Genomic DNA, 27,585 nt, shown 5'->3' with positions numbered 1-27,585 from the left:
AAATTTACCTAGAGGGATAAAAGGATCCACCCTTATTGGAGGACACACCACTTCTAAACCTGGCTTCAGAAAGGAGGTGCTCATTGATCACCATTCTCCAACATATTGGTGATTTTAAAAATGAGATGGTTTCCCTTTACCTGGAAACTGATAGAGGGCTTTACATTGTACACCCCCAAAACTCAGTCTCAGATGAGGAACTCAGCATTATGCCATTTTGTTTTCTCGAGAGCAGAATGGCATTAATTGATCAGGTCGATCAGTTGTGTGAACATGGGTGGACTATCCACATACAGATTCATGCTCTAAAAATCTGTCAGTGGAGTGTGGGGTATAGGTACTGACTTGATAAGAGGGTAACTAGTAAGCACAGTTCTTAATTTGAGATCCAAAGATATCAAGGGATGTTTTTTAGGGGATCCATGAAGCCACAAAATTGTATGCTACATTTTAGATGTGTGTATCTAGGTATACTTATTTTATTAGAGTTTCAGAGGAATCCATGACCTCAAAACATTTAATAACCATGAGTATAAAGACATTTCATTAAATTATTTGTGTGTAGCTCTTCTGTGAGATTAAATAGCAGACCATGAAAGCACTAGCATTATGAATTTCAGGTATCATTGTGATCTCTGTAATTTTTCACTTTTCTAATTTTCTTTACAGAGATAAAGAAGTGACCCAAATAAACCTTCTTATTGAATATATTTACAGACTGGATTTTTCCATCTACCACATGGAGACTTTTTCATTGAGCCTGTTAAGAAGCATCCACTGACAGAGGGAAGCTTCCACCCACACATCATTTACAGGAGGCAGAAGCCAAGAGTTCCAGAGATAAAGGAGTCAACTTGTGGATTAAATGGTATTGTGACCTGAATGTCCTTGCTGGGTTGGGGGGTTTGCTTTGTTTTTGTGTTTTTTTTTTTAAGCTTTTTGTATTGTATTACTGAAAGGTGGTCTGCTCTTATTCTAATCTGTTATCTCCTCCCCATTCTGTTGCCATGAAGTATGGAATTTGTATAAATAATTTCACTTCTCTCTATTCTTAAGTCTCTCTGTATTGCTAATAGGAATGAAAACAAACAAAAAAAGCATTGCCTGCATCCTGCATGCTACATTAGTTGAGGATACTCATATAATGAATTGGTGTTTCATAATGGTGAATTGGTGTTTTGTTTTTTTTAACTGTCCTGAATCCCTTAGAGGAATTTGTTTTAAATAAAAGACATAATGATTTTCAGTATTAGCAGTAGTATAATACATTAGTTTGGAATAGTACCAGACAGCTCGTCACATCTGCATAAGGAAGACAGATTTAAATGTTAGAGGAAGATAATAATGATGTGGGAAGAGCAACTGAAAGTCTCAATACATTATCAAATGAATTCATCTCAAATTCCTTCCACTGTATTGTTTCTAGTTCACTAGGTACCTGTCACGATCTGAACTGACCCTCTCTGTCTTGTTCTAATCATTGCAAGTTGTTTTCAGGGAAACTGACCCAAGGTTTTTTTCCTTGAAATTCCTCGCATTCTCTTTAATGCTTGGGAGATAATGGACTCTTAGAAATTGGGGCATTTTCTTAGATATTATATAGTTTCTCCTTTCTTCAGATATAAAACAATGCCAAAGGTCAACAAAAGAAGTCCATAATATTATTATATGTCTAAAGGATTTGGAAACCATGGATCTTGATGGAAAATTAGATGGGCAATGAAGGAGTTAGGGAAGGTGGATCCTGATAAGGGTTTGAGGAAATCTAGAACTTGAGCTTTGCAAGAAGGAGAATGAAAGGCTTTGGGGAAAAAGAGGGACACGTAACTTCTCTAAAGAATTTACTCGAGCCATATGCTAAATGGCAACTTTCCTGGTTGTTTCTTTTAGTAGAGTATCTAAGCTATAAAAAAATCTTTGGAATGTCTAATGTTTTCTGTGTACAAAAATAGACAGCTACCTTAATTCCTTAACTTCTACTAAACTATTGTCACTTTGTCCTAAATTAGATAATTTATTATCTAAGTCTCCTTCAAGATAGTACCAAGGGAAGAGAATAGATGTATTCATCAGGCTAACTAGACCAATATCTGTACCAATCCAGATAACTTAGTCTCAATGAGAATTTTTAGGATTTTTCTATTTGCCACTGATCCAATTACCTGTATAATTGCCCATTAAACTTTGGGTGTATGTGATTAGATCCCTTTTAAATCACTGAGCCATCAGGATGACAGAGAGTTACCAGAACAGTAAGTGAATTTGGCTGGGTAATTGCTCCTATAGGCATCGATGCTCTGGAAAATGAGCTAAGCCACTGCTCTCCGATGTTCCTTGAATGCCTTCTCCCTTATAACTACTCCGTTGAGGTAGAGTTGATTAAAGTGAATTGAGAAGCGCAGGTGTTGAGTCATGAAGGCAGAATGAATGAATAGGAAAAGAATGGAGCTTGCAAATGTCTCGCCCCTTGTTATAATGCACCACAGTTATAGTGCTTGCCATACCATTGCCTCGTCTGTGCTTCTAAACCAACCTTGTGTCCCAACATACCACCCCCAAGAAACCTTCTCTAACTAATCCCACTTTGATGTTTTCTGTGTACAAAAATAGACAGCTACCTTAATTCCTTAACTTCTACTAAACTATTGTCACTTTGTCCTACATTAGATCATTTATTATCTAAGTCTCCTTCAAGATAGTACCAAGGGAAGAGAATAGATGTATTCATCAGGCTAACTAGACCAACATACCACCCCCAAGAAACCTTCTCTAACTAATCCCACTTTGAAATAATCTTTGCATTGCAAATTGCTCCACACTCATCTTCTAGAATACTCTCCTATGTTTGCTTAGAACCTCAGATTGTCAGAAGGACCTTTGGCAGTGCCTAATGCAGTCTCCTTATTTCACCAAAAAAAAGTGATGGTGGCTCAGGGAAGAGGGTGCATTTTCAGAAGCATAAACTAGTGGGTGTCAGAACAAGGTACAATTTACAGATCTGAGTTCTAATATGCCTCAGGCTTTACACTGTATCATATTTATTATTTGTCTACCTTGAATCTGTATTTTATTTCAGCAACTATTCTTTTTTATTTTTTTATTAAAATTTTTTTAATTCTGAAACATAGCCACATACAAACACATTCTTACTATATGATCATTCCATTCCTGTTATATAATCAATAACTCACAAAATCATCACATAGTTGTATATTCATCATCATGATCATTACTTAGAACATTTGCATCAATTCAGAAAAAGAAATAAAAAGAAGACAGAAAAAAATTCATACATACCATACCTCCCTCCTCTTCCCCCTCATTGATCACTAGCATTTCAATCTATTGAATTTATTTTAACATTTGTTCCCCCTATTATTTATTTTTATTCCATATGTTTTACTCATCTGTCAATAAGGTAGATAAAAGGAGCATCAGACACAAGGTTTTCACAATCACACAGTCACATTGCGAAAGCTGTATCATTATACAATCATCTTCAAGAAACATGGCTACTGGAACACAGCTCTACATTTTCAGGCACTTCCCTCCAGCCTCTCCATTACACCTTAACTAAAACAGTTAAGGTGATATCAATTTAATACATAAGAATAATCTCCAGGATAACCTCTCGACTCTGTTTGAAATCTCTCAGCCATTGACACTTTATTTTGTCTCATTTCACTCTTCCCCTTTTTGGTCGAGAAGGTTTTCTCAATCCCGTGATGCTGCGTTCCAGCTTATTCTAGGATTTCTGTCCCATGTTGTCAGGAAGGTCCACACCCCTGGGAGTCATGTCCCACATAGAGAGGGGGAGGGCAGTGAGTTTCCTTGTCATGTTGACTGAGACAGAGAGAGAGAGGCCACATCTAAGCAACAGAAGAGGTTCTCTTGGGGGTAATTCTTAGGCCTAATTTTAAGAAGGCTTAGCCTATCCTTTGCAGGGTTAAGTTTCCTATGAACAAACCTCAAGATTGGGGGCTCAGCCTATTGCTTTGGTTGTCCCCACTGCTTGTGAGAATATCAAGAATTCTCCAGATGGGGAAGTTGAATTTTCCCCCTTTCTCACCATTCCCCCAAGAGGACTTTGCAAATACTTTTTTATACACTGTTCAAATCACTCGGGGATTTATCGGGACATCACTCTGGACAAACCTACAAAATCTCATGCCCTACTCAAGGTTCCAAGTATTATGGTGTTCAATTAAGCTGCCCACATAAGTTATATTAGGAAATGCACTAGTCAAAATACAAATTTTGTACCAAATAAACATTTTTTCAGCAACTATTCTTGCAAGCCCCAATAGAGCAGGGACATTGCTGACCTCCAAAACAATGTGTATTATGGTATTAGGTGCAAAGTAGGAATTCAGTAAGTCATTGAAAGGCAAAAAGCACTTCACAACCAAGAAGATGAAACTAGAGTATATTAGTATCTACACTAGATAGCCTTCTTATATTAAAAGAAATATGTTTTAGCTATTAAGGAATTAGCAGGCATTGGTGAGCATCTCCCTTCCAAAGACATTAAGGATGGCTTGATGATGAAATAGTAGGAAGAGATTAAAGAATGATCGTAATGTGCCTGTGAATATTCTTAAACTATACATGAGGTTTGAAATTTCACATCATGCTATGTTGAAATGTACTCGGTCTTGCCGGACCCAGTAATCACAGTGTTCCTATGCCACGTTGCCCTGCTGAGATTACAGAATTAACTACAGTAGCAGTTTCATTAGCTAACATTAAGGTACACTTCATGCTTAGGTCAGTTGATGCTGGGTTGGGAGATTGAATTACTGTGATTATATAAAAAAAGACCATCTTTGCCATGTATAAACTATTATCTTGGTTATGTTTAAAGCAGAAATACCCTTTCTGCATTTTTTCCTTGAAAAAAGATGTGTTTTTAATAGATTCTAATGCTTTAGGAGAGAAAATCTATCACTTTCCTCTAAAATCCATCTTTTCACTTATTTTTATTTCCTACGTGAAAAGGTGCTCAGGAATTGTGCAATAAGACTCTTAGCAATGGCCCAGTATAATTAAGGATTTTCTTTTATTCTGGGCTTTAATTTGTAGCTATCTTATTTTTCATTTGATCAGTTTTAAATAACCTGTATGCAAGTCTTGTTTGCTTTTCTGAGCCTTCTGATTGCTGAGTCCTGCCAAAATTCTTATTTTCTCTAAGTTCAAATTTCTGGAATCCATGGTAATGGATTGAAAAATATGGCTTTCCTGAGTTAAATTTAGAAAAATTCCAAGAACCTAATTGTATTGATAATGGCACACTCTTTTCATTTTGACAAGAATTGTGACTGTGCTGGAATTTGAATGGCTTGAAGATGCAAATGTCTGGGGAAATTTGGCTGTAGGAAATTTGGAGGTGGGAGGGGTGGGTGGGTTAATACTAATCAGGTAGGTCAGATGACAGCAGCTGAGGGGTCCAGGCAGATAAGGCATGTGCTTGAGATTTCATGCATCAAAACTCCAGGCTAGAAACACGGAGTCTGGTTCCTGGCATGCCTTCTTGTGTTCATAAGTTATTCATTCCACAAATACCTACTAGATATCTTCTTTGTGTCAGGCACTCTCCTGGGCTCTGGGGATACAACTGAAAATAGGATATAGTTTTTGACAGCCTGGATATAGGTCATGGATAAGTGGGGATCCAGCCCTGGCTTTATCTTTATAACATATGTTAAAATCATTAAGAGAAATAGAGTCTCAAGGCATGCGTTGGGCTTTTTGTTACTCCACATTATGTCCATGAAATTCAGCCATGCCAGGCACGTAGCTATAGTTCATTGATTTCTCTGCTGTAGAGAACGCTGTTATGTGAACCTCCCACACTTGACACAGTCTCCTGTGAGTGGGTATGAACTGCTTCCAGTTTGTTATGTCGTAACAGTTTGTTATGTTGTAAAGGCTAAAGGCTATTCTTCCTACATGTTTTGTAGGACACATTTTACAGGGTTTACTCAGGTATACATCTAGTAGTGACATCAATAATCAGATGTGTACACCTACGACTTTACCAGATAATGCAAAGTTGCATTGTAAAATTGATGTTCAAGAGTATGAATAAAAGCTCCCATTGTTCCATGTCCTGTCCAATAATTGGTATTCTCACATTTAAATTTTTGCCCATCCGGTTGATATGAAGTGGTATCTCCCCATGATGAATGGTAAAATCACAGATATTCTGTGGTGACTTTGGGCTCCAATTCTCTAGGATGGCTGGCTTGAGGGTGCAGATTCAAAAAAAATAAACGGTTTTTTCCCCTGTGTTCAGAGTCAAGGCCCAGACAGCCATGTTTAGTTGTTTGGTTCGCTGGTTCATTTTTTCACTTGGTCTCTAATCCAGTCTTTCACTTATGTGGACCTTATGCTTGATTCCTGTGTTCAGGGAAAAAGTAGGGAATACCAGATGTTCCATATCATAGTACCACCATGTATCAATCCAGGTTCATCCAGAGAAGCAGACCCAGTAGGAAATTGATCTTAAGAGATTTATTGGAAAAATTGGCTTATGCAATAGTGGGGGCTGGCTAGACAAGTTTGAAATGCGTAGGACAAGCTGTCAGAAAGGTCAGACTGGGACTCTTGGGCACAGACTGAAATTAATGTCCACAGAGGGAATTTATTCTTCTTCAGGGAAGCCTCTGTTCTGCTCTTAAGGCCTTTCAACTGATTGAATCAGGCCCACCTAGATTATGGTGGGTGATCTTCACTTGAAGTCAATTTATTATGGATTTCAATCATGTCTACAAAATATTTTCATAGTAGCTGGAGATTCTAGTCTAGCTAAATTGACACATCAAATAACTATCACCTTCCAACTTTTGCTCCTCTCTCTGGATTCCTGCTTTCTTGCTTTAATTTTTTTCTATTTTTGGTGACTGCGGATTTCTCCTTTTTTTAAACTTTAGCATTTGCAAGGGCTTAATAATGGGAGGATTTTTCAGAATATCTAGTACACCATATTGCAAGAAATCAAAACCTTGAGTAGATTTATTATTTAAGCCATTCAGAAATTGTTGAGTTGCTTTTTAAGCATCATGCACGACTTCATTAAATATTAACATTTAATTTTATTTAATATTTATTAATATTAAATATTAATAAATATTAAATAACATTAACATCAGTATTAATTAGCATGTATGGTCATCAATCTGATGAAGTGTATGTGTGAGTGTTTAAACTTTGTTTTTAAAAAATTTTTAAAAAGTATGCAAAGTGTACAATCAATGACTTTTAGTATAATCACAGAATAAAATACATTCATCACCACAATCAATTTTAGAGCATTTTCATTACTTCAAAAAGAAAAACCCATATGGTTTTAGCAGTCACCTCTCAATCTCTCTCTATCCTTCCTTCACCCTACATAACCACTAATCTATTTCTGTGCTATAGAAGTATTTATATTTACGTTTTATGTAAGTGACATCATGTAATATGTAGTACTTTGTGTCCGGTTACTTTTACTTAGCATAAGGTTTTAAAAATTATTTCTTTTTAATTAGAGAATTGTAGGTTTATAGAAAAGTCATGTAAAACATACAGAGTTCCCCTATACTGCCCCCCACTGTTGACACTTTGCATCACTTTGCTGCAGCTGATAAAAGAATATTAAAATAGTACTACTAACTGTAGTTCTAAGTTTACTTTAGGTTTATTTTTCCCCATAATCCACCTGATTATTAGCACCTTGTAATAGTGCCATACATTTATTATAATTCATGAAACCACATTCTTATACTTGCCTGTTAATCCCAGTCCATCACAAAGGGTTCACTGTGTTATACAGTCACATGTTTCATCTTCTAACTTTCATTCTAGTAATATACAGGACCCAAAACTTCCCCTTTCAACCCCATTCGGAAACATAATTCAGTGCTGTTAATTACACTCACAATGACGTCGTGCCGTCACCATCAACCATTTCCAAACCTTTACAATCAACCTATATAGAAATTCTGCACAAATTAAACATGAACTCCCCATTCTCTACCCATTCTATTCCCTGGTACCCTATATTCTATTTTCTAACTCTATGAGTTTACTTACAATATTTAGTTCATATCAATGAGATCATGCAATATTTGTTCTTTGTGTATGGTTTATTTCACTCAGCATAATGTCCTCAAGGTTCATCCATGTTGTCACATTCATTATGATTCCATTCCTTTTTACAGTTGATTAATATTCCATTGTATGTTTATACCACATTTTGTTTATCTGTTCATCAGTTGATGGACACTTGGGTTGCTTACATCTTTTGACAATTGTGAATAATGCTGCTATGGACATCTGTGTACTAGTATCTGTTTGAGTCCCTGCTTTCAGTTCTTCTATGTATATATCTAGTAGCAGGATTGCAGGGCATTTGGTAATTCTATAGTTAGCTTTCTGAGGAACTGCCAAACTGTGTTTCACAACAACTGCACCATTTTACATTGTCACCAGCCATGAATGAGAGTTCCTATTTTTCCACATCCCTCCAACACTTGTAATTTTCTGGTTTTTTAATAGTAGCCATTCTGGCAGATATGAAGTGATATCTCATTGTAGTTTAAATTTCTGTTTGCCTAACAGCTAGTGATGTTGAGCATCTTTTCATGTGCTTTTCAGCAATTTGTATATCCTCTTTGGAAAAATGTCTGTTCAAGTCTTTTGCCCACTTAAAAAAAATTTATTGAGAAGTTTTCACATACATGGTGTGCAATAAATGGCTCACAATATCATCACATAGTTGTATGTTCATTACAGGATCATTTTTAGAACATTTGCATCACTCCAGAAAAATAAAGAAAAAAGAAAAAAGAAAAACTCATCATCCCACACTCCTTACCCTTCCTTGTCATTGACCACTAGCATTTCAATCTACCCAAATTTTTACCCTTTATTCCCTCTGATTATTTGTTTACTTTTTATCCTTTTTTTTTTTTTTATCCCTCTTTCCATACCCTGGATGAAAGGTTTTCACAATCACACAGTCACACTGTAGAAGCTATACAATGAAGATGATTATACAATCATCTTCAAGAAATATGGTTATTGGAACACAGCTCAACAGTTTCAAATATTTCCCTCCAGCCACTCCAATACACCATAAACTAAAAAGGGATATCTATATGACATATAAGAATAACCTCAAAGATAACCTTTTGACTCAGTTTGAAATCTCTCAGCCACTGAAACTTTATTTTGTCTTGTTTCTCTCTTTTCCCTTTTGGTCAAGAAGGCTTTCATAATCCCATTAGGATGAGTTCTGTCTCATCCCAGGAGTTCTGTCCCAACTTTCTAGGGAGATTTTCACCCCTGGGACTCATGTCCCACATAGTGGGGAGGGCAGTGAAAATTTACCTGCTGAGTTGGCTTAGAAAGAGAGGCCACATCTAAGCAACAAAAGAGGTTCTCCGAGGGTGACTCCTAGGCATACTTGTAAGTAGGCTTAGTGTCTTGTAAGTAGGCCAAGACCAAGGGCTCAGCCTATTGATTTGGTTGTCCTTCCTGTTTGTGAGAATATCAAGAATTCCTCAAATGGGGAAGTTGAATATTTCCTCCTTTCTCCTGGTCCCCCAAGGGGACTTTGCAAATACTTCTTAATTCACTGCCCAAATTACTCTGGGATATGTTGGGATTTGCACTTTTTAATTGGGTTATTTACTTTTTGTTGCTGAGCTGTAGGATTTCTTTATGTATTCTAGATATTCAACACCTATCAGGTATGTGGTTTCCAAATAGTCTCTCACATTGAGCAGTTGGTCTTATCACTTTCATGAAAAAGTCCTTCAATGTATAAAAGTTTTCAATTTTTGAGGAGGTCCCATTTATCTATTTTTCCCTTTATTGCTTGTGCTTTGAGTGTAAAGTCTAAGAAATTGTTATCTAATGCAAAATCTTGAAGATGCTTCCCTACATTTTCTTTTAAGAGTTTTATAGTCCTGGCTTTCATATTTAGGTCTTTGATCCATTTTGGGTTAATTTTTGAAAATGTGAGTAATAGGAGCCCTCTTTCATTCTTTTACATATGGATATCCAGTCCTCCCAGCACCATTTGTTGAAAAGGCTCTTTTACCCCAATTGAGTAGACTTGGCAGGCTTGTCAAAAATCAATTGGCCATAGATGTAAGGATATATTTCTGAACTCTCAATTCAATTCCATTGTTGATCTCTCCTTGTGCTGGTATCATGCTGTTTTGATCACTGTAGCTTTATAAAATGCTTTAAAGTCAGTAAGTATGAGTCCTCCAACATAGTCCTTCTTTTTTTAAACATGTTTTCTGCTAATTGGGGCCCTTTACCCTTCCAAATAGATTTAATAATTGGCCTTTGCATTTCTGCAAAGTAAGCTGTTGGAATTTTGTTTGAGAGTGCATTGAATCTGTAAATCATTTTGGGTAGAATTGACATCTTAGTGATATTTAATCCTCCAATCCATGAACACAGAATGCCCTTCCATTTATTTAAGACTTTGATTTCCTTTATCAATGTTGTGTAGCTTTCTTTAAACTCTTGGTTTCAATTTATTCCTAGATATTTGACTCTTTTAGTTGCTATTGTGAATGAAATATTTTTCCTGATTTCCTCCTCAGATTGTACATTGCTGTTGTATAGAAACACTCAGGTTTTTGCATGTTGATCTAGTACACCACCAATTTCCTGAATTCATTTGTTAGCTCTAGTAGCTTTGCTATAGATTTTTTTGGGCTTTCTATTTTGAAAATCATGTCATCTGCAAATAGTGAACTTTAATTCCTTCCTGTCCAATTTGGATGCCTTTTATTTATTTTTCTTACCTAATTGCTCTGGCTAGAACTTCCGGTATTATGTTGAATAACAGTGATGCCATTGGGTATCCTTGTGTTGGTCCAGATCTTAGAGGGACAGCTTTCAGTCTTTCACCTTTGAGTACAATGTTAGCTGTGGGTTTTTCATATATGCTGTTTATCATCTTGAGGAAGTTTTCTTCTATTCATATTTTTCTTTAGTGTTTTTATCAAGAATGGTTGCTGAATTTTGTTAAATGCCTTTTCTGCATCAATTCAGAGAATCATGTGGTTTTCAACCTTTGTTTTGTTGAAGTGATATGTTACCTAAGCGATTTTCTTATGTTGAACCACCCCTGCATACCAGGGATAAAACCCACTTTATCATGGTGTACAATTCTTTTGATGTGCTGTTGGATTTAGTTTTTAAGCGTTATGTTAAGGATTTTTGCATATATATTCATTAGAGAGATTAGAGTGTAGTATGATTTTCTTATAGTGTCTTTATTGGTATTAGGTATTAGGTACTGGTGTTTTTGTTATTAGGGTGAAGTTAGCCACATAAAATAAGTTAGGTAGTCTTTTTCCCTCTTCACTTTTTTTGGAAGAGTTTGAGCAGGATGAGTATAAATTCTTCTGAAATGACTGATGAATCACCTGTGAAAACATCTGGTCATGGGCTTTTACTTGTTGGGAGGTTTTTGATGGCTGATTCTATCTCTTTGTATATAATTGGTCTGTTAAGATCTTCTAATTCTTCTAGAGTTAGTGTAGGTTATTTGTGTATTTCTAGGAATTTGTCCACTGCATTTAGGTTGCCTAATTTGTTGGCAAATAGCTGTTTATACTATCTTCTTATAATCGTTGTTATTTTTGCTGGGTTTAGTAGTAATGGTCCCCTTCCCATTTATGATTTTATTTATTTGCATCTTCACTGTTTTTTTTCTTTGTCTAGCAAAGTAGCTGTCAATTTTATTGGACTTTCAAAGAACCAACTTTTGGTTTTGTGAATTCTCTCCACTGTTTTTTAATTCCCAATTTCATTTATTTCTGTCTTTATCTTTGCTATTAATTTCCTTCTACTTACTTTAGGTTAGTTCGCTGCTCTTTTTTCTATTTTCTACAGGTGTGAAGTTAGTTAGGTCTTCGATTTTAGCTCTCTATCATTTTTTTAATGTAAGCACATAGGGCTATAAATTTCCCTCTCAGTATTGCCTTTGTTGTATCTCAAGTTTTAATATGTTGTGTTCATATTTTCATTCATCTTGAGATATTTACTAATTTCTCTTGCACTTTCTTCCTTGACCCACTGATTGTTTCACTCATTATTTCACCTTTGTATGTATGTGAATTTTTAGTGCTCTACCTTATTGATTGCCGGCTTCATTCCATTATAATCAGAGAAGATGCTTTTTATGAGTTAAAGCTTTAAAATTTATAGAGACTTCTTTTATGACCGGACATTTGGTCATAAAATGATCCATGTGCACTTGAGAAGAATGTATATCCTGCTGATTTGGGGTGCAGTGTTCCGTGTCTGTCTATTAGGTACAGTTCATTTATCATCTTATTCAAGTTTTCTGTTTCCTTATTGATCTTCTATCTAAATGTTCTATCTATTGATGAGAGTGGTGTATTATAGTCTCCAACTATTATTGTAGAGGTGTCTATTTCTCCTTTCAGTTTTGCCAGTGTTTTCCTTACGTATTTTGGGTCACTGTGGTTAGGTGCATAAATGCTTTTGTTATTTATTCTTGGTGGATTGTCCCTTTTATTAATATATAGGGTTCTTCCTTGTTTCTTGTAGTAGCTCCCAATCTCCCAATCAAAGAAGCCTTCCCTCACCACTATCTAAGATTTTTCCTTCCATCACTGTGTAAAGCTTGTACCCTGCTGTGGTAGTTAGATTCAGTTGTCAACTTGGCCAGGTAAAGGTACCTAGTTTTGTTGCTGTGGACCTGAGCCAATGTTACGTGAACCTCATCTGTTGCTCATTCCATCTGCAGTCAGCTAAGAAGCATGCCTGCTGTAATGAATGATGTTTGATTTAACTGGCTGGTGCTTAAATGAGAGAGTTCAGCATAGCACAGCCCAAGCAGCTCAGCATATCTCATCTCAGCACTCGCAGCTCAGCCAGGCCTTTAGAGATGCAGAAAGAAATCACCCTGGGGAAAGTTGTTGGAACCCAGAGGCTTGGAGAGAAGGCCAGCAGAGATCGTCCTGTGCCTTCCCATGTAAGAAAGAACCTCAGTTGAAAGTTAGCTGCCTTTCCTCTGAAGAACTAACAAAATAAATCCCCTTTTATTGAAAGCCAGTCCATCTCTGGTGTATTGCATTCTGGCAGTTAGCAAACTAGAACACCTGCTTTATGTTTTTTCACAGTGATACTGCCATCACTTGATACTATATTATGTATTTATTTATTGTTTATTGGCCTCTCCCTCCCCAGTTAGAATGTATGCTCTGTGTGGGTAAAAATTTCATTGCTTTTGTTCTCTGTGTATCCCCATTGCCTAGGACAGGGCTTGCCACAGTAGATACTTGGTAGATAATTGTTGAATGAATGAGTAAATAAATGAATGATTCATAGCTTCATTAGTGATTATTTAGTTGAATTTGCACTTTATTTTCATCATTAGATTCATCTTTGTATTCTAAATAGTTTGAGATGAACAATAATTATTTCACAAATGTTTTTCAATTGATTGAATGAGTGAATGATGTATATTTGCAGAGGGATCTTCTTCAGGCCTGAATAGACACTGGTCTTACCTGGGTTAGGGTCTAAGCATGCTGTGAGCACTTAGTCAGCAAAGCAAGGCAAATGTGTTCATTTAGCAATTAATCTTAAACAATATATTTTTTCCATAGCTTGATAATGCCAAAGTTTGGAAAGGCAAATATTCCTACCCCACACAACCCCTGTGCAGTAGCTGAAATAACCATTTAAGTGTTTCTTCATGGGGAAGGAAGTTTACTTGTTAAATTAACAACAATATTCAGGAAATTATCAACACACGTTATGTTTTGCATCCTCCCTACTGAAGGCAAAGAAATGGATCCCAAGGGTAATTTCTGGGCCAATAAACCAAAGATTGGAAAGCTCTGAAATTTTATTCCATTGGTTTGCGTAACATTGCTTGACATTCCTCCTTTCAATAAATATTAATTTTATGCCTTCTATGGATCAGGCACTAAGGAGCATACCTCTGAACATTTCATTTGGCCCTTGACCTTTCAGACTGTGATAAGTTGAATTAAATACCCCAACAAACAGATAATCTTAATCCATGTCCCTGTGGGTATGAACTCATTGTAAATAGGACTTCTTGAAGGTGTTATTTTCAATTAAGATGTGGCCAAATGAGCAAGGTGGAGGCCTAATAAAGAGAATCAGAAGTCTCAGAAGTGAGAAAGCAAAAGACTTGCCATGTGTTGGGAGACAGCATTACAAATCAAGAAACCTAAAGGATTGCCTGCAGTCAGCACCAGAATGCTATGGACTCCTGGGGAAAGCAAGCCTTACTGATATCTTCATTTTGGACTTCTTGTGGTTTCAAAACCATGAGACGATTCATCCCTATTGGCAAGCCAAAACTACTTTGTGGTATTTGTGATAGCAGCTCTGGCAAACTAAGACATGGACTTAAAATTTAGTGGGACATTTAAACAAAAATTATATAAATATTGTGAAAAAATGTTATAATAGTGTATAGCCTATGAATTTGATCTAGTCAGTAAGGTTAGGGATGTTCTACCTCTCATAAGCCGTAACAGATGGGTAGAGATTCCTGGGGAGGCATTTTCCTTGACCTCACATCTGGAAAATATTCAGCATTTGAGGAATGGTATTCAATGGCCAGCCTACCCATCCAGTTTTCCTCTAGTTCTTTCAAGCTATGAGCAGTTATTTATGCTGTTAGCAACAGAAGATTGAATGTGCGCCCATGAAGTTTAGTCAGTGCCAGCTTCATTGGCTTGTGACCAGTATAGTGACATGGCTCTATGTTCAGAAGGGTCCTGCGTTTGGGGTTTAATGCTCTGTGGTCACTATCTTGAAATTCTTAATCATTTTATCTTTGATGTGCTTTGTAAGTGAAGTCTGATGGGACAGTGAAGCATGCACCCTGGGCCTGAAGTCTCAGCATGTGTGTGGTCCTGCCATCTGCCAGTTCCCTGCCTGCCTAAGACTGGCTCTCAGCCACCCACTCCCTGATTCCTTGGTGCTCCAGCCCTACCAGACCTCTCCCTCCCTACTTCTGCTAGAGATGTTTTACCATCCTCTGCCCAGGGCAGTGATCAGGTATCATCACGAGGGAAACCCTTTTTCCACTGTCATCCACCAACCCAGCAATAGTCTGGGCATCGGTGTGGGAAGAGTCTGGCTCAGGTCCATAGTGTCTTGAAGGAGACATGGGAGCAGTTGTACCTATCCCAAGCTGGCAGTGCCACAGTGTGTTCAGTGAACAACTTGGAGGACAATCTCTCACTTGTCCCCTATCTAGGTACTGAATACATACTGATGCAGAGTCTGAAATCCTTTGGGGTCTCCTATCTGCTGACTGGCAAACCCAGAAACTGGGACTAACCCAAGATCTCTAATATCTGGGAGACGTAGCAGGCTCATGGAAAGGAAAGGATGATTTCCTTACCCCGACCAGGTCCCTACATTTTCATTTCAACTGGTTCTGCAAATTATACAGCTGGCCCTGGGTTTAGCATTGTTATTCCTTGTAAAAATATTAAAGCTGAACTGATGCATATCAGTGATACACATGAGAGTTGCTGAATAATTAGCCTTAAATAGAAAGCAATTATTATTATTAATTATTTTTAGGCTTGCTTCTACATAGACAAACACTTTTAATATTTTCACAGAAGCTTTTAGAGAGAATCAGAATCGAGGGTACCACGTTCTTGTGCCAAATCTGTCATTTCCTAACTTGGGCAAGTTACATAACCCCATGGCCTTACTTCCTCATCAGTAAGAGGCAGGAATTGGGAGATCTTTGTGGATACTTTCAGCTCTCATATGTTAGGAGGCTGTTTCTGTGTTCTTTTGTTTGTTTGCTTGTTTTTGGAAAAATATAGAAAATACTTTTATTTAAAAGCTGATTTTCCTAATATAAAATACTGAGATTCAGGCTTAGCATTCCTTTTTTTCTTTTTTTCCTTCCTTTTTTATTTTTTTTATACTCTTTTAAATCAAATTTTAAAAATACATATATATATATATATATATATATATTTGGTAGGAGTGGGAGGAGTGGACTAGCCTCACTTGGCTTCTGCTTTTCTCAAAGTTTTGAGACAGCTGTATCTCATTTTGGCATATGTTGTATATGCCATATGGAACACATTTTTGCTACTCACTCCTTCATTTGAGGGCAGATGTTATATGTTTTTAAATATGACTTTAAGGACTCCCTTTGGATCACTAGTACTGAGAATTCAGTAGCTATCTCTCCTCAGGGCTTGCCATAGATTTAAAAAAAAATAAAATGCCTTTTGGGTTTTGTATTAGCCATTTCTCTAGAGAAACAGAACCAACAGGAGATATCTGTAAATATGATTACCATTTTTAACTGATAGGCATGTGAAGAATATGGAATGAGAAAACATTCAGAACAAGTTGTGGAACCAAGATGGCACTCAGCAATTATTCGTCGACCAAGGGCACTATTTGTGTTTGCATGTTCAAAGCCATTTTTGCTACAATTCCTACTGCAAACACAAAGTATGTGTTTTCTATTTTAAGGTACATGTAGGATTTTTTTTTAACATTTTAAAATTTGAAACATAACATTTATTTTAAGAAAGTGATGAATTTCAAAGTACATTTTAACAAGTAGTTATAGAAAAAAATTCAAAGTATGGTATGGGTTACATTTCCACAATTTCAGGTATTTCCCTCTAGCTGCTCTAAGACACTGGAGATTAAAAAGAAATATCAACATAATGATACCATAGTCATACTCATTTGTTAAATCCTGTTTTCTCTACTGCAACTCCTCCTTCTCCTTTAATCCTCCTCCCAATCTTAGGGATAGTTGGGCAGTGACCATTCTAACTACTTCATGTTGAAAAGGGATATTGACAGAGAGTCCAGAATAAGAATGAGGGTGTTTAATACTAATGCCTGGATACATCCTAGAATATATTAAGCAAATAATCAAAAAGTATTGGCAAAGACCCTTGAGGGATGGGAGAAAAAATATGGAACTATTAAACTTTACCATCAAGAATCGCCTGATACTGTGTCAAATATTAGGGACACCCAAATCAATAGGCCAAGCCCTTGATCTTGAGGCTTACTCTTATGAAGCTTATATAGGTAGCAGAGAAGCTTGGCGTACCTATTGGTATGCCTAAGAGTTACTTCTGGAGGACATCTTTTGTACTGGAATGTGTCCTCACTCTCTCTAAGCACAACCCTGTAAGTGAAATCATTGCCTTCCCCCTTACGTAGGACATGACATCCAGGGGTGAAAGTCTCCCTGACGACGTGGGAGGTGACTCCCAGGAATGAGTCTGGCCTTGGTACCATGGGGTCAACAACTCCATCCTAACAAAAGGGGGAAAAGAAATGTGACTAATATAGTATCAGTGTCTGAGAGAGTATTTCAAACAGAGTTGAGAGGCTACTCTGGAGGTCACTCTTATGCAAGATTCAGTTAGACATCACTATCTATCATAACTTGCCAACCCCCAACCAAATGATTCCAGCCAATCCTAAAGAACACTTAGGGCAATACATAAGATTCTAGAAACGTTCCATGTACTAGGATAAGTTTCCAGAAACTTACTACCTCCAGATGTGTCTCTGGACCTGTTCTAGTTTGCTAGTTGCTGGAATGCAATATACCAGAAACAGAATGGGTTTTAAAAAGGAGAATTTAATAAGTTGTTAGTTCACAGTTCTAAGGCCGAGAAAATGTCTCAATTAAAACAAGTTTATAGAAATGTCCAATCTAAGGCATTCAGGGAAAGATACCTTGGTTCAAGAAAGCCAATGATGTTCAGCGTTTCTCTCTCAGCCAGAAAGGCACATGGCGAACATGGCAGGATCTGCCAGCTTACTCTTCAGGCTTCTTATCTCATAAAGTTCCCTGGGAGGCATTTTCCTTCTTCATCTCCAAAAGCTACTGGCTTGTGAAGTCTCTGCTTCATGGTTCTGTGGTGTTCTGAAGCTGTCTCCAAAATACCTCCTTTATAGGAATACAGTAAACTAATCAAGACTCACGTAGAATGGGTGGAGACATGTCTCCACCTAATCAAGTTTAATACCCACACTTCATTGAGTCACATCTCTATGGAGATAATCTAATTAAAGTTTCCAACATACAGTACTGAATAGGGATTAGAAGAAATAGCTGTCTTTTCAAACGGGATTAGTATTAAAACATGGCTTTTCTAGGGCACATAAATCCTTTCAAACCAGCACAGTACCAGATAAGTCCTGAAACCTAGAGGGCACAGCCTCTCCCGAACGTCAGCTAGTTCCATCTCCCTACCCCATATTATTGACGGCCCTTCCAACATGAAAAAGACAGAATGGCCATAGCCCAAATACCCCTAAAGAGTGAGACAGAAAGATCAAAGGTGATGGTGGAGTTATACAGAGAAGGTAGGGTTTAACAAATGAGTATGATTACTGAATCACTAAATTGATGTTTCTTTTAGTCTCCAGTATCTTAGAACAGCTATAAGTAAAAACCTAAAATTGTGGAATTGTAATCCATACCAAACTCTGAAATCTGTTCTAAAATTAATTGTTGTACTGTGTTGAAAGTTACTGCTTTTTTGTGTATATGTTATTTTTCACAAAAAAGAAAAAAAAAGTTGATTGTGATGATAAAAAAATATGTATTCCTTCTGGAGCAGCTAGAAGTTAAAATCTGAGATAAAGGTATGGTAGCCCAAGGCAAACTCTGGGATCTACCCTGCAACTACTTGTTGAAGATTGCTTTGAAAACTATTGGCTTTTTCTCTCTTTGCTTTGTATAAATGCTGTATTATACAATTAAAAAAGTATTTAAAAATTAGGCCTAAGGGTCACCCTCAGAGAACCTCTTTTGTTGCTCAGTTGTGGCCTCTCTCTCTCTAAGCTGACATGCAGGTGAACTCACTGCCCTTCCCATTTATGTGGGACAGAAATCCTGGGATGAGGGCGCACTTGGCATCAGGAGATTGAGAACACCTTCTCGACCAGTGTAATCTAATCACTGGATGAGGAGGATTCAGAAGAGACAATCACTCTTCCTGCTTTAGCCAGCCGGCCTCTCCTGAGAGTTCGTTGAGGACCTTCAGTGGAGCTGCCAGATGGTGCCTGCCCTACAATCTTGGGCTCTTACATCCTTAGGGTTACATGAGACACCAAGAGACCAGCCAAGGTGGAAGGAAGCATTATGCTTTTACGTGGTCTTTTTCTTGATTCTTTGCTAGCTCTGTTACAGCTTTTAGAAATATATTTCTACCAATTCTTGCCGTTTTGTTCAAAGTTTCTGTAGGGGCTGGAGCTAAAGCATCTCACTCCACCATTCTGAAGAGGATTGGGACAGAGCAGTGCTTTTCCCTGCCCTTGATTTTGGAGAGTGTGGTGGTTTGGAGCTCTGTACTCAGGAAAAAACATATTTTCAAACGTAATTCATTCCTGTGGGTGTGACTGATTTGAAGTAGGACCTTTTGATGAGGTTACTTCAGTTAGGGTGTGGCCCACCTCAGTCAGGATGGGCCATAATCCTATTACTGCTGTTCTTTAGAAGCAGAATGCAATTCCGATAGGTAGGAAAAAAGCCACAGAGGAAACAGCCAGAAGCTGAGAGTCACTGAAACCCAGGAAAGAAGAGAAATGCCAAGAGAAACTGCCACGTGCATTGCCATGTGATAGAAGAGCCCAGGACCAAGGACCCCTGGCAGCCAGCCCCAAAATACCAGTCTTCAAGATGAAAGCATCACCTTGGTGATGCCTTGATTTGGACTTCTCCTAGCTTCAAAACCATGAGCCAATAAATTGCCATTATTTACGCCAATCCATTGTGTGCTATTTGTTTTAACAACAAGGAAATTGAAACGGAAAATGATATTATAGGTCAGGGGCTGGTGGGAGAGTAAGATCATGACCTTCTGGGAGGTCATTATCAAAACTTCCGAATAGCCTCCACCTCACACCTCCCATAGCACACCATGCGGGTCATTGCTTTACTTTTGTCACCAAGGATTCTTTCTTTGAACTTCAAAGGTTGCTTGAGAATTGTGTGAGGAGTCTGTGGTTTGGTGAGCATTGGGTTGAGGGGAAGGCTCAGCAATGGAGCCAGGCAGGTTTGAACCCCAACTAGCTGGGTGACATTGAGCAAGTGACTGTTTTCCTTTTCCTGTTACTTCCTGTTTGTATTTTCTCATGTGTGAACTGTGAGTAATAATAACATCATACAAAAGCTCACATCATAGTTCCTAAGCTACAATTCAAATTCCAAAATGCTCCAAAAACCAAAAATCTTTTTTTTAAACTTTTTTATTAATTAAAAAAAATTTAAAAACAAAACATTAAGATATCATTCCATTCTACATATATAATTAATAATTCCTAATATGATAACATAGTTGCATATTCATCATTTCTTAGAACATTTGCATTGATTTAGAAAAAGAAATAAAAAGACAACAGAAAAAGAAATAAAATGATAATAGAGAAAAAAAGTTATACATACCATACCCCTTACCCCTCGCGTTCATTTATCACTAGCATTTCAAACTAAATTTATTTTAACATTTGTTCCCCCTATTATTTATTTTTATTCCATATGTTCTACTCTTTTGTTGATATGGTGGATAAAAGGAGCATCAGACACAAGGTTTTCACATTCACAGAGTCTCATTGTGAAAGCTATATCATTGTTCAATCATCATCAAGAAACATGGCTACTGGAACACAGCTCTACATTCTCAGGCAGTTCCCTCCAGCCTCTCCACTACATCTTGAACAACAAGGTGATATCTACTTACTGCATAAGAATAACCTCCAGGATAACCTCTTGACTCTGTTTGTAATCTCTCAGCCATTGATACTTAGTCTCATTTTACTCTTCCCCCTTTGGCTGAGAAGTTTCTCTCAATCCCTTGATGTTAATTCTCAGCTCATTCTGGGGTTTTTCTCAATCCCTTGATGCTGAGTCTCAGCTCATTCCAGGATCTCTGTCCCACATTGCCAGGAAGGTCCACACCCCTGGGAGCCGTGTCCCACGCAGAGGGGAAGGGTGGTGAGACTGCTCATTGTGTTGGCTGGAAGGAGAGGCCACATTTGAGCAACAAAAGAGGCTCTCTTGGGGGTGACTCTTAGGCCTAAATTTTAAGTAGACTTGACCTATCCTTTGTGGGATTAAGTTTAATATGAACAGACCCAAGACTGGGGGCTCAGCCTGTAGCTTTGGTTGTCCACACTGTTTGTGAGAATATCAAGAATTTGACTTGGGGAAGTTGAATTTCTCCCTGCTCTCACCATTCCCTGAAGGGGGCTTGCAAATACTTTTCCACTCACTGATCAAATCACTCTGGGATTCATCAGGGCATCACTATGGACAAACCAACAAAATCGCATGTCCTACCTGAGATTTCAAGTACTTATGATGTTCAATCAAACTATCTACATAAGTTATATTAGGAAATGCTCTAGTCAAAATATAAATTTTGTAACAAATAAACATTTTTTCCTTTAGTTTCACACATAAGGTGACATTTTAAAATATTAATTGCCATCTATTTTCAGCACCCTGCAATAATGACATTCCTTTATTCTTCCTCATGCAAAAACTTTTTTAAAATTTGTACAATGTACATTTCACTACTGTTATACACTGTAGGCATTCCTAGATTATACCATCTCAATCTTTAACATCTATCTTTCTTTCTGATTTCATTTATGTCCCCAGCCCTCCTTCCTCTATCATTCTCACATGCAGCTTCATTCAGTGTTTTAACGTAATTATATTACAGTTAGGTAGTATTGTGCTGTCCATTTCTGAGTTTTTGTATCCAGTCCTGTTGCACAGTCTGTATCCCTTCAGCTCCAATTACCCAATATCTTACCCTATATCTATCTCCTGATGATCTCTGTTGCCGATGACATATTCCATGTTTATTCACTAATGCCAGTTCATATCAGTGAGACCATACAGTATTTGTCCTTTAGTTTTTGGCTAGTTTCACTCAGCATAATGTTCTCAAGGTCCATCCATGTTGTTACATACTTCATAAGTTTATTCTGTCTTAAAGCTGCATAATATTCCATCGTATGTATATACCACAGTTTGTTTAGCCACTTGTCTGTTGATGGTCATTTTGGCTGTTTCCATCTCTTTGCAATTGTAAATAATGCTGCTATGAACATTGGCATGCAAGTGTCTGTTTGTGTCTTTGCCCTTAAGTACTCTGAGTAGATACCTAGCAATGTTATTGCTGGGTCATATGGCAATTCTATATTCAGCTTTTTGAGGAACCACCAAATTGCCTTCCACAGTGGTTGCACCATTTGACATTCCCACCAACAGTGGATAAGTGTGCCTCTTTCTCCACATCCTCTCCAGCACTTGTCATTTTTTGTTTTGTTGATAATGGCCATTCTGGTGGGTGTGAGATGATATCTCATTGTGGTTTTGATTTGCATTTCTCTAATGGCCAGGGACATTGAGCATCTCTTCATGTGCCTTTTGGCCATTTGTATTTCCTCTTCTGAAAAGTGTCTGTTCAAGTCTTTTCCCCATTTTGTAATTGGATTGGCTTTCTTTTTGTTGTTGAGTTGAACAATCTCTTTATAAATTCTGGATACTAGACCTTTATCTGATATATCGTTTCCAAATATTGTCTCCCATTGTATAGGCTGTCTTTCTACTTTCTTGATGAAGTTCTTTGATGCACAAAAGTGTTTAATTTTGAGGAGCTCCCATTTCTTTCTTTCTTTCTTTCTTCAGTGCTCTTGCTTTAGGTTTAAGGTCCATAAAACCACCCCCAATTATAAGATTTATAAGATATTTCCCCACATTTTCCTCTAACTGTTTTATGGTCTTAGACCTGATGTTTAGATCTTTGATCCATTTTGAGTTAACTTTTGTGTAGGGTGTGAGATACAGGTCCTCTTTCATTCTTTTGCATATGGATATCCAGTTCTCTAGGCACCATTTATTGAAGAGACTGTTCTGTCTCAGGTGAGTTGGCTTGACTGCCTTATCAAAGAGCAAATGTCCATAGATGAGATGGTCTATATCTGAACACTCTATTCGATTCCATTGGTCAATTTATCTACCTTTATGCCAATACCATGCTGTTTTGACCACTGTGGCTTCATAATATGCCTTAAAGTCAGGCAGTGTGAGACCTCCAGTTTTGTTTTTTTTTCTCAGGATACTTTTAGCAATTCTGGGCATGCTGCCCTTCCAGATAAATTTGCTTTCAATTCTACCTAAATTGATTTACAGATTCAATGCAATACCAATCAAAATCCCAACAACTTACTTTTCATAAATAGAAAAACCAAAAATCTTTTTAGCAAACTCATTTGGTGGACAAATCTGACCACAGTTGATATGAAGCTGTTTATGATTTTTATTTATCCTAGTTAGTGATATTAGCTGTACAGTTTGCTGCAGAAATAGCCATGTGTTTGATTTCAGGGTGCTATCCCAGATCCTTCTTAGGGCTGTTATGTAATACAGTGTATACGATCCAAATTATTTTTCTAAGTGGCCAAACTTCTCAATTCTCAAGAATTTTGGATAAGGGGTTGTGGATGAATTAGGAAAAGGAAATGTCCAAAACATGACAGAGTCACCTCCTTAAGAGACAATCTTGGAAAGATCCAATCCTTCAGAATTTACGGGGATATTTCCATTAGAGCAGGCTGCTTTCCAACATGGGGTGCCCATGGCAAATGACTGCAAGACACCAACAATAAGCACCACTAGATTTTGACAAATAGTGAAGAGAGTGTATAGAGAATGCAGTGTTCAATGCACACCCTTTGTTTTCTGCCATTCCCTCAATTTTCTAAGGAGGTGGAAGGGCACATGTTGGCAGCTGGTTGTGCCATTAGCATTTTATTTTCACCCCATGGAGCATGACACTGGATGTTTTATCAGTCGAAAAGCATTAAAACCCTCCTGCAGACCAACTTGTAGGGAAGGTGCTGGCTGTCCATTTAACGCTGGAGGCCTTTTATGCTGGCTTATCCATTTTGCTGAACAGTCCAGGAATATCATGAAAAGCTGTCTTAATGCTTACCTTGTTATTCCCCAGCAGACCACAGCAGAGAGTAGTTCTCTATAACTAAGACAGGGAATTCTTCACATCTCAGATAATATGTGACAGGAAGGACAACTCAAACTTATCTTTGTAAAACCAGACAGGGTCAGGCATCATTATTGGAATGCCTTCTGCACAACAGCCATTTTGTAAACATCCTGGGGGGAAATGCAGAATTTACTCTCAGCAGGAGGCTTGTGCTTTCCTTCCCTTTTATAATTGCTAGGGATGAAAGTGAATGCTTGCAAATTGGTAGTCTGTGAACACAAAAATTTTGCATGAAACCATCTGATGGATAACTACTGATAAATATAGGGTAATGTTAGTATCAGAACTGCTACTTTTGGGTTAACTGAAGTATGCAAAGAATTTTATTTGTTTGGATGTTTTTATCATCATCATTACTATTTTTAAGAAGCTATAAGAATTCTCTATTCCCAAAGGAAAACAGGGCTAAACAGATAACTTTTTATCTGGCCCTGGAAAAATCAAACAAATTGCAGGTTTCCAAACATCAACATGGAACATTCTAAATTCAAGACTAGGATGTCCCATGGACTACAGAGGTTTAAGGTCAGCAACAGAAGATTCCTTAGTGGCATCTCTGCCCCCATCAGTGTCATTTTGTGGCCTGTGCTCGAAACTTGCTGATCCTTCCAGCAGCTTGAGGCCAAGAGGCACTTCCCTGATTAGGCCAGGAGAAAGTCAGGACTTTAGGAATAACAAGGAAACAGATGTGGGGTGGGGAGCCAGGGCGGACCAAGATCAGGAATTGGCCTAAAATGTAGACCAGGAGCCAGGCCAAATTTAGCCTACCACCTGTTTTGAGCTGCCTATAAATTTACATTTTTAAATGGCTTTGTAAGTAGCTGTTGAATCTCTGTAATTTCATCTCTTGGCTGGCAAAGCCTACCTGGCCCTTTAATTAAAAAGTTAGCTCTGGGCGGGCCGCGGTGGCTCAGCGGGCAAAGTGCTTGCCTGCTATGCCGGAGGACCTCGGTTCGATTCCTGGCCCCAGCCCATGTAACAAAATACGGAGAAACAGAATACAATAAAAACAAGAAAATGTTTCCCTTTCTTCCTTCCTTCCTTCCTTCCTTCTCTCTGTCTTTCCTTTAAAAAAAAAAAAAAAAAAAAAAAAAGTTAGCTCTGACTGCTGATCTGGACCATTGGTTCTCAAAGACTAGCATCATCGGCCTCACCTAGGAACTTGGTAGAAATGAAGATTCTCAGATCCACCCCAGACCTTCTGAATCAGGGATTCAGGGACCCAGCACTATGTGTTTTAATGGACCTTCCAGGTGGTTCTGATGCTCACTAAAGTTTGAGAACCATTGCTCTAGACCATTTGTTTGTTAGTTCATCCATTCTTTAAAAAAAAAAATGGAGAGGGGGTAACTGAGGCAAATTACTTAATCTCTCTGTTTTTGGGTTTTCTTATTAAAGGTGGCTGTGAGGATTAAAAAAGGTAAAACATGAAAGTAAATGTTCAATATATGTTAACTGCTGTTTGTATTATCTTAAGTTTATTAAAACTATAAAAAACATTTTACAAAATTTTTTTTTATATCGAATTAGTGAAAACTCAAGAAAGCCTACCGGAGACCTGAGATTCTAGCATATATGATCAAGGCCAGCAAGGTAGGCCCTGACCGAAATCAGAAATGCTGGTATTGAAATTGGGTGTCAGCGTTATGGAACCTCTCAGGAAGACCCCTGGGCCTTCCTCCTCCAGGCAGGCTTTGGGACTTTCCTCAAGCCCTGATCAGATGCATCAGTTTTTCTTTCTTCCAATGAAGCAGCTCAGGCAGGGCCTCAGCTGCTTCCCTCTTTCAGCATTGGTTCTTTGCTTTCAGCCCCTTGGGGGTTTTCAACTGGCTTTGGGGGGATGGGGGTGGGGGTGGTGTTCATAGGCTGGGAATTGCATTCAGCTCTCCTGCATAGCAGGTGAGCATTCTAACACTGAACCACCCGTGCACCCCAGTACCCTTGGAGATTTTCATCACTTCTCTGCTGACTCTAAAAATAAGCTCACATATTTTTCTCATGAATCACTATAGAACAATCAGCGTAATAAAAGTCACTCACAGGGGATAGAGTTGTGAGGATTTAACTAGTCCTGTTTTAGTACAGTAAATTGAATGCTCAATATATGTTGCCTGCTGTTATTATTATTTTTCAAATTTGCTATTGTTATTCAAAAGCATCTGGTAAGTATATCTCACAGACCAGTGGGTGTCTTCTGGTCTCCAGCTGTTGGCAGGGGAAGCAGAGAGCACATTCCTTGGCTATGGAGTGGAGAAGGAAAATGGGAGGGCCGGACCTCTCTACTCTCCCTGAGGGCTTGACCACTGCTGAGTCCTCTCCTTCTCTCCCTGTGTGCTCCACTCTCCTTCTTAGGCTGAGAGCCTTAAAACAGGGTTAAATAGATCTGGGTGCAAATCTTTCAACTGAGAAGCTCTATGACCGTGGACGAGTTTTTCAGACCTTGTGAACCTCATTTCTTCATCTATAAAATGAACGTAATATTTGCTGCATGAGATTTCTGTGTGATTTGGAGAGGTTGGGAGCACTCAGTAAGTGTGGCCTCTATTATTAGAACTCATAATTGCTGTTTCTTTCTGAGTGTGCTTGCCTGTGCATGGAATGATGGCTTATGAAATGGCACTCTTGATACTTCTCAGAAAACGCCAGCTCACCTTGGGTTCTTTCAAGCAGGCCGGACATACACAAAGCATGGCCAAGTGGAAGCTCATTTGGCAATTAAGGTCCCAGGGTTGCCATACCCACTTTCACTGGCTAAAACCAACCCATCCAGAGCTGATTGGTGATTCCTTTTGAACTAGCTAGTTATCAGATTTGAGGACCTCCTCTGCTGGAAGTAATGCTAACCATTCAATAGTCCCTCTTAAGATTCAACTATCTTATAAGCAGGTACTATTATTATCTCCACTTTGCAGAGAAGAAAACTGAGGCTTAGAGAAGTTGACTTACTTGCCCAAGATCACTTTGTTAAAACTGACAAAGGTCTGTGTCTCAGTTTGCCAGTCTGCTGTAACAAAGTAACACTGGATGGCTTCAACAAAAGAATGTGTTGCCTTATAGTTCTGGCGTGTGCACAGGACCATGCTTCCTCTTAGCCGGTGAATCCATCCCATGCCTCTCCCCTAGCTTCTGGTGGGTGGCGGGAAATCCATGGCGTTCCTTGGGTTCTAGTGGCATAACATAAGCTCTGCCTCCTTGCATGGCCATTTGTTCCTTTCTGGCCCTCTGCCTGTTTCCAAATTTCCTGTCTTAATAAGGGTACCAGTCATTGGATTCAAACTCACCCTAATACAATTTGGCCTCACCTTAACTATTTACATCTTCTGAGAGCCTATTTACAAGTAAGTTCATATGTGCAGCTTGACTGAGAGTCAGGACATGAACGTGTCTTTTTTTTTTTTAGATTTTTAACTTTGTTTATTGTATATTATAGCATATATCAAAGCAAAGAAATAAAAAAGCAATA

General features: G+C 38.1%; 1 protein-coding gene across 2 annotated transcripts in view; it reads left to right on the top strand.

The window, feature by feature from the left end:
* The window catches only part of ADAMTS12 (ADAM metallopeptidase with thrombospondin type 1 motif 12), a 415,156-nt gene that overhangs the window by 141,098 nt on the left and 246,473 nt on the right, over positions 1-27,585 (top strand). For both annotated transcript variants that reach the window (XM_077116928.1, XM_077116929.1), the window contains one exon: positions 718-868. In XM_077116928.1, the coding sequence (XP_076973043.1) occupies positions 718-868 (151 nt within the window). The remainder of the gene's footprint in view (positions 1-717; positions 869-27,585) is intronic.

This window comes from Tamandua tetradactyla, chromosome 9 (genome assembly GCF_023851605.1).
Source record: "Tamandua tetradactyla isolate mTamTet1 chromosome 9, mTamTet1.pri, whole genome shotgun sequence".
NCBI lineage: Eukaryota > Metazoa > Chordata > Mammalia > Pilosa > Myrmecophagidae > Tamandua > Tamandua tetradactyla.
The sequence above is the reverse complement of the archived record's forward strand: the minus strand, read 5'-3'. Positions and strand labels throughout refer to the sequence as shown.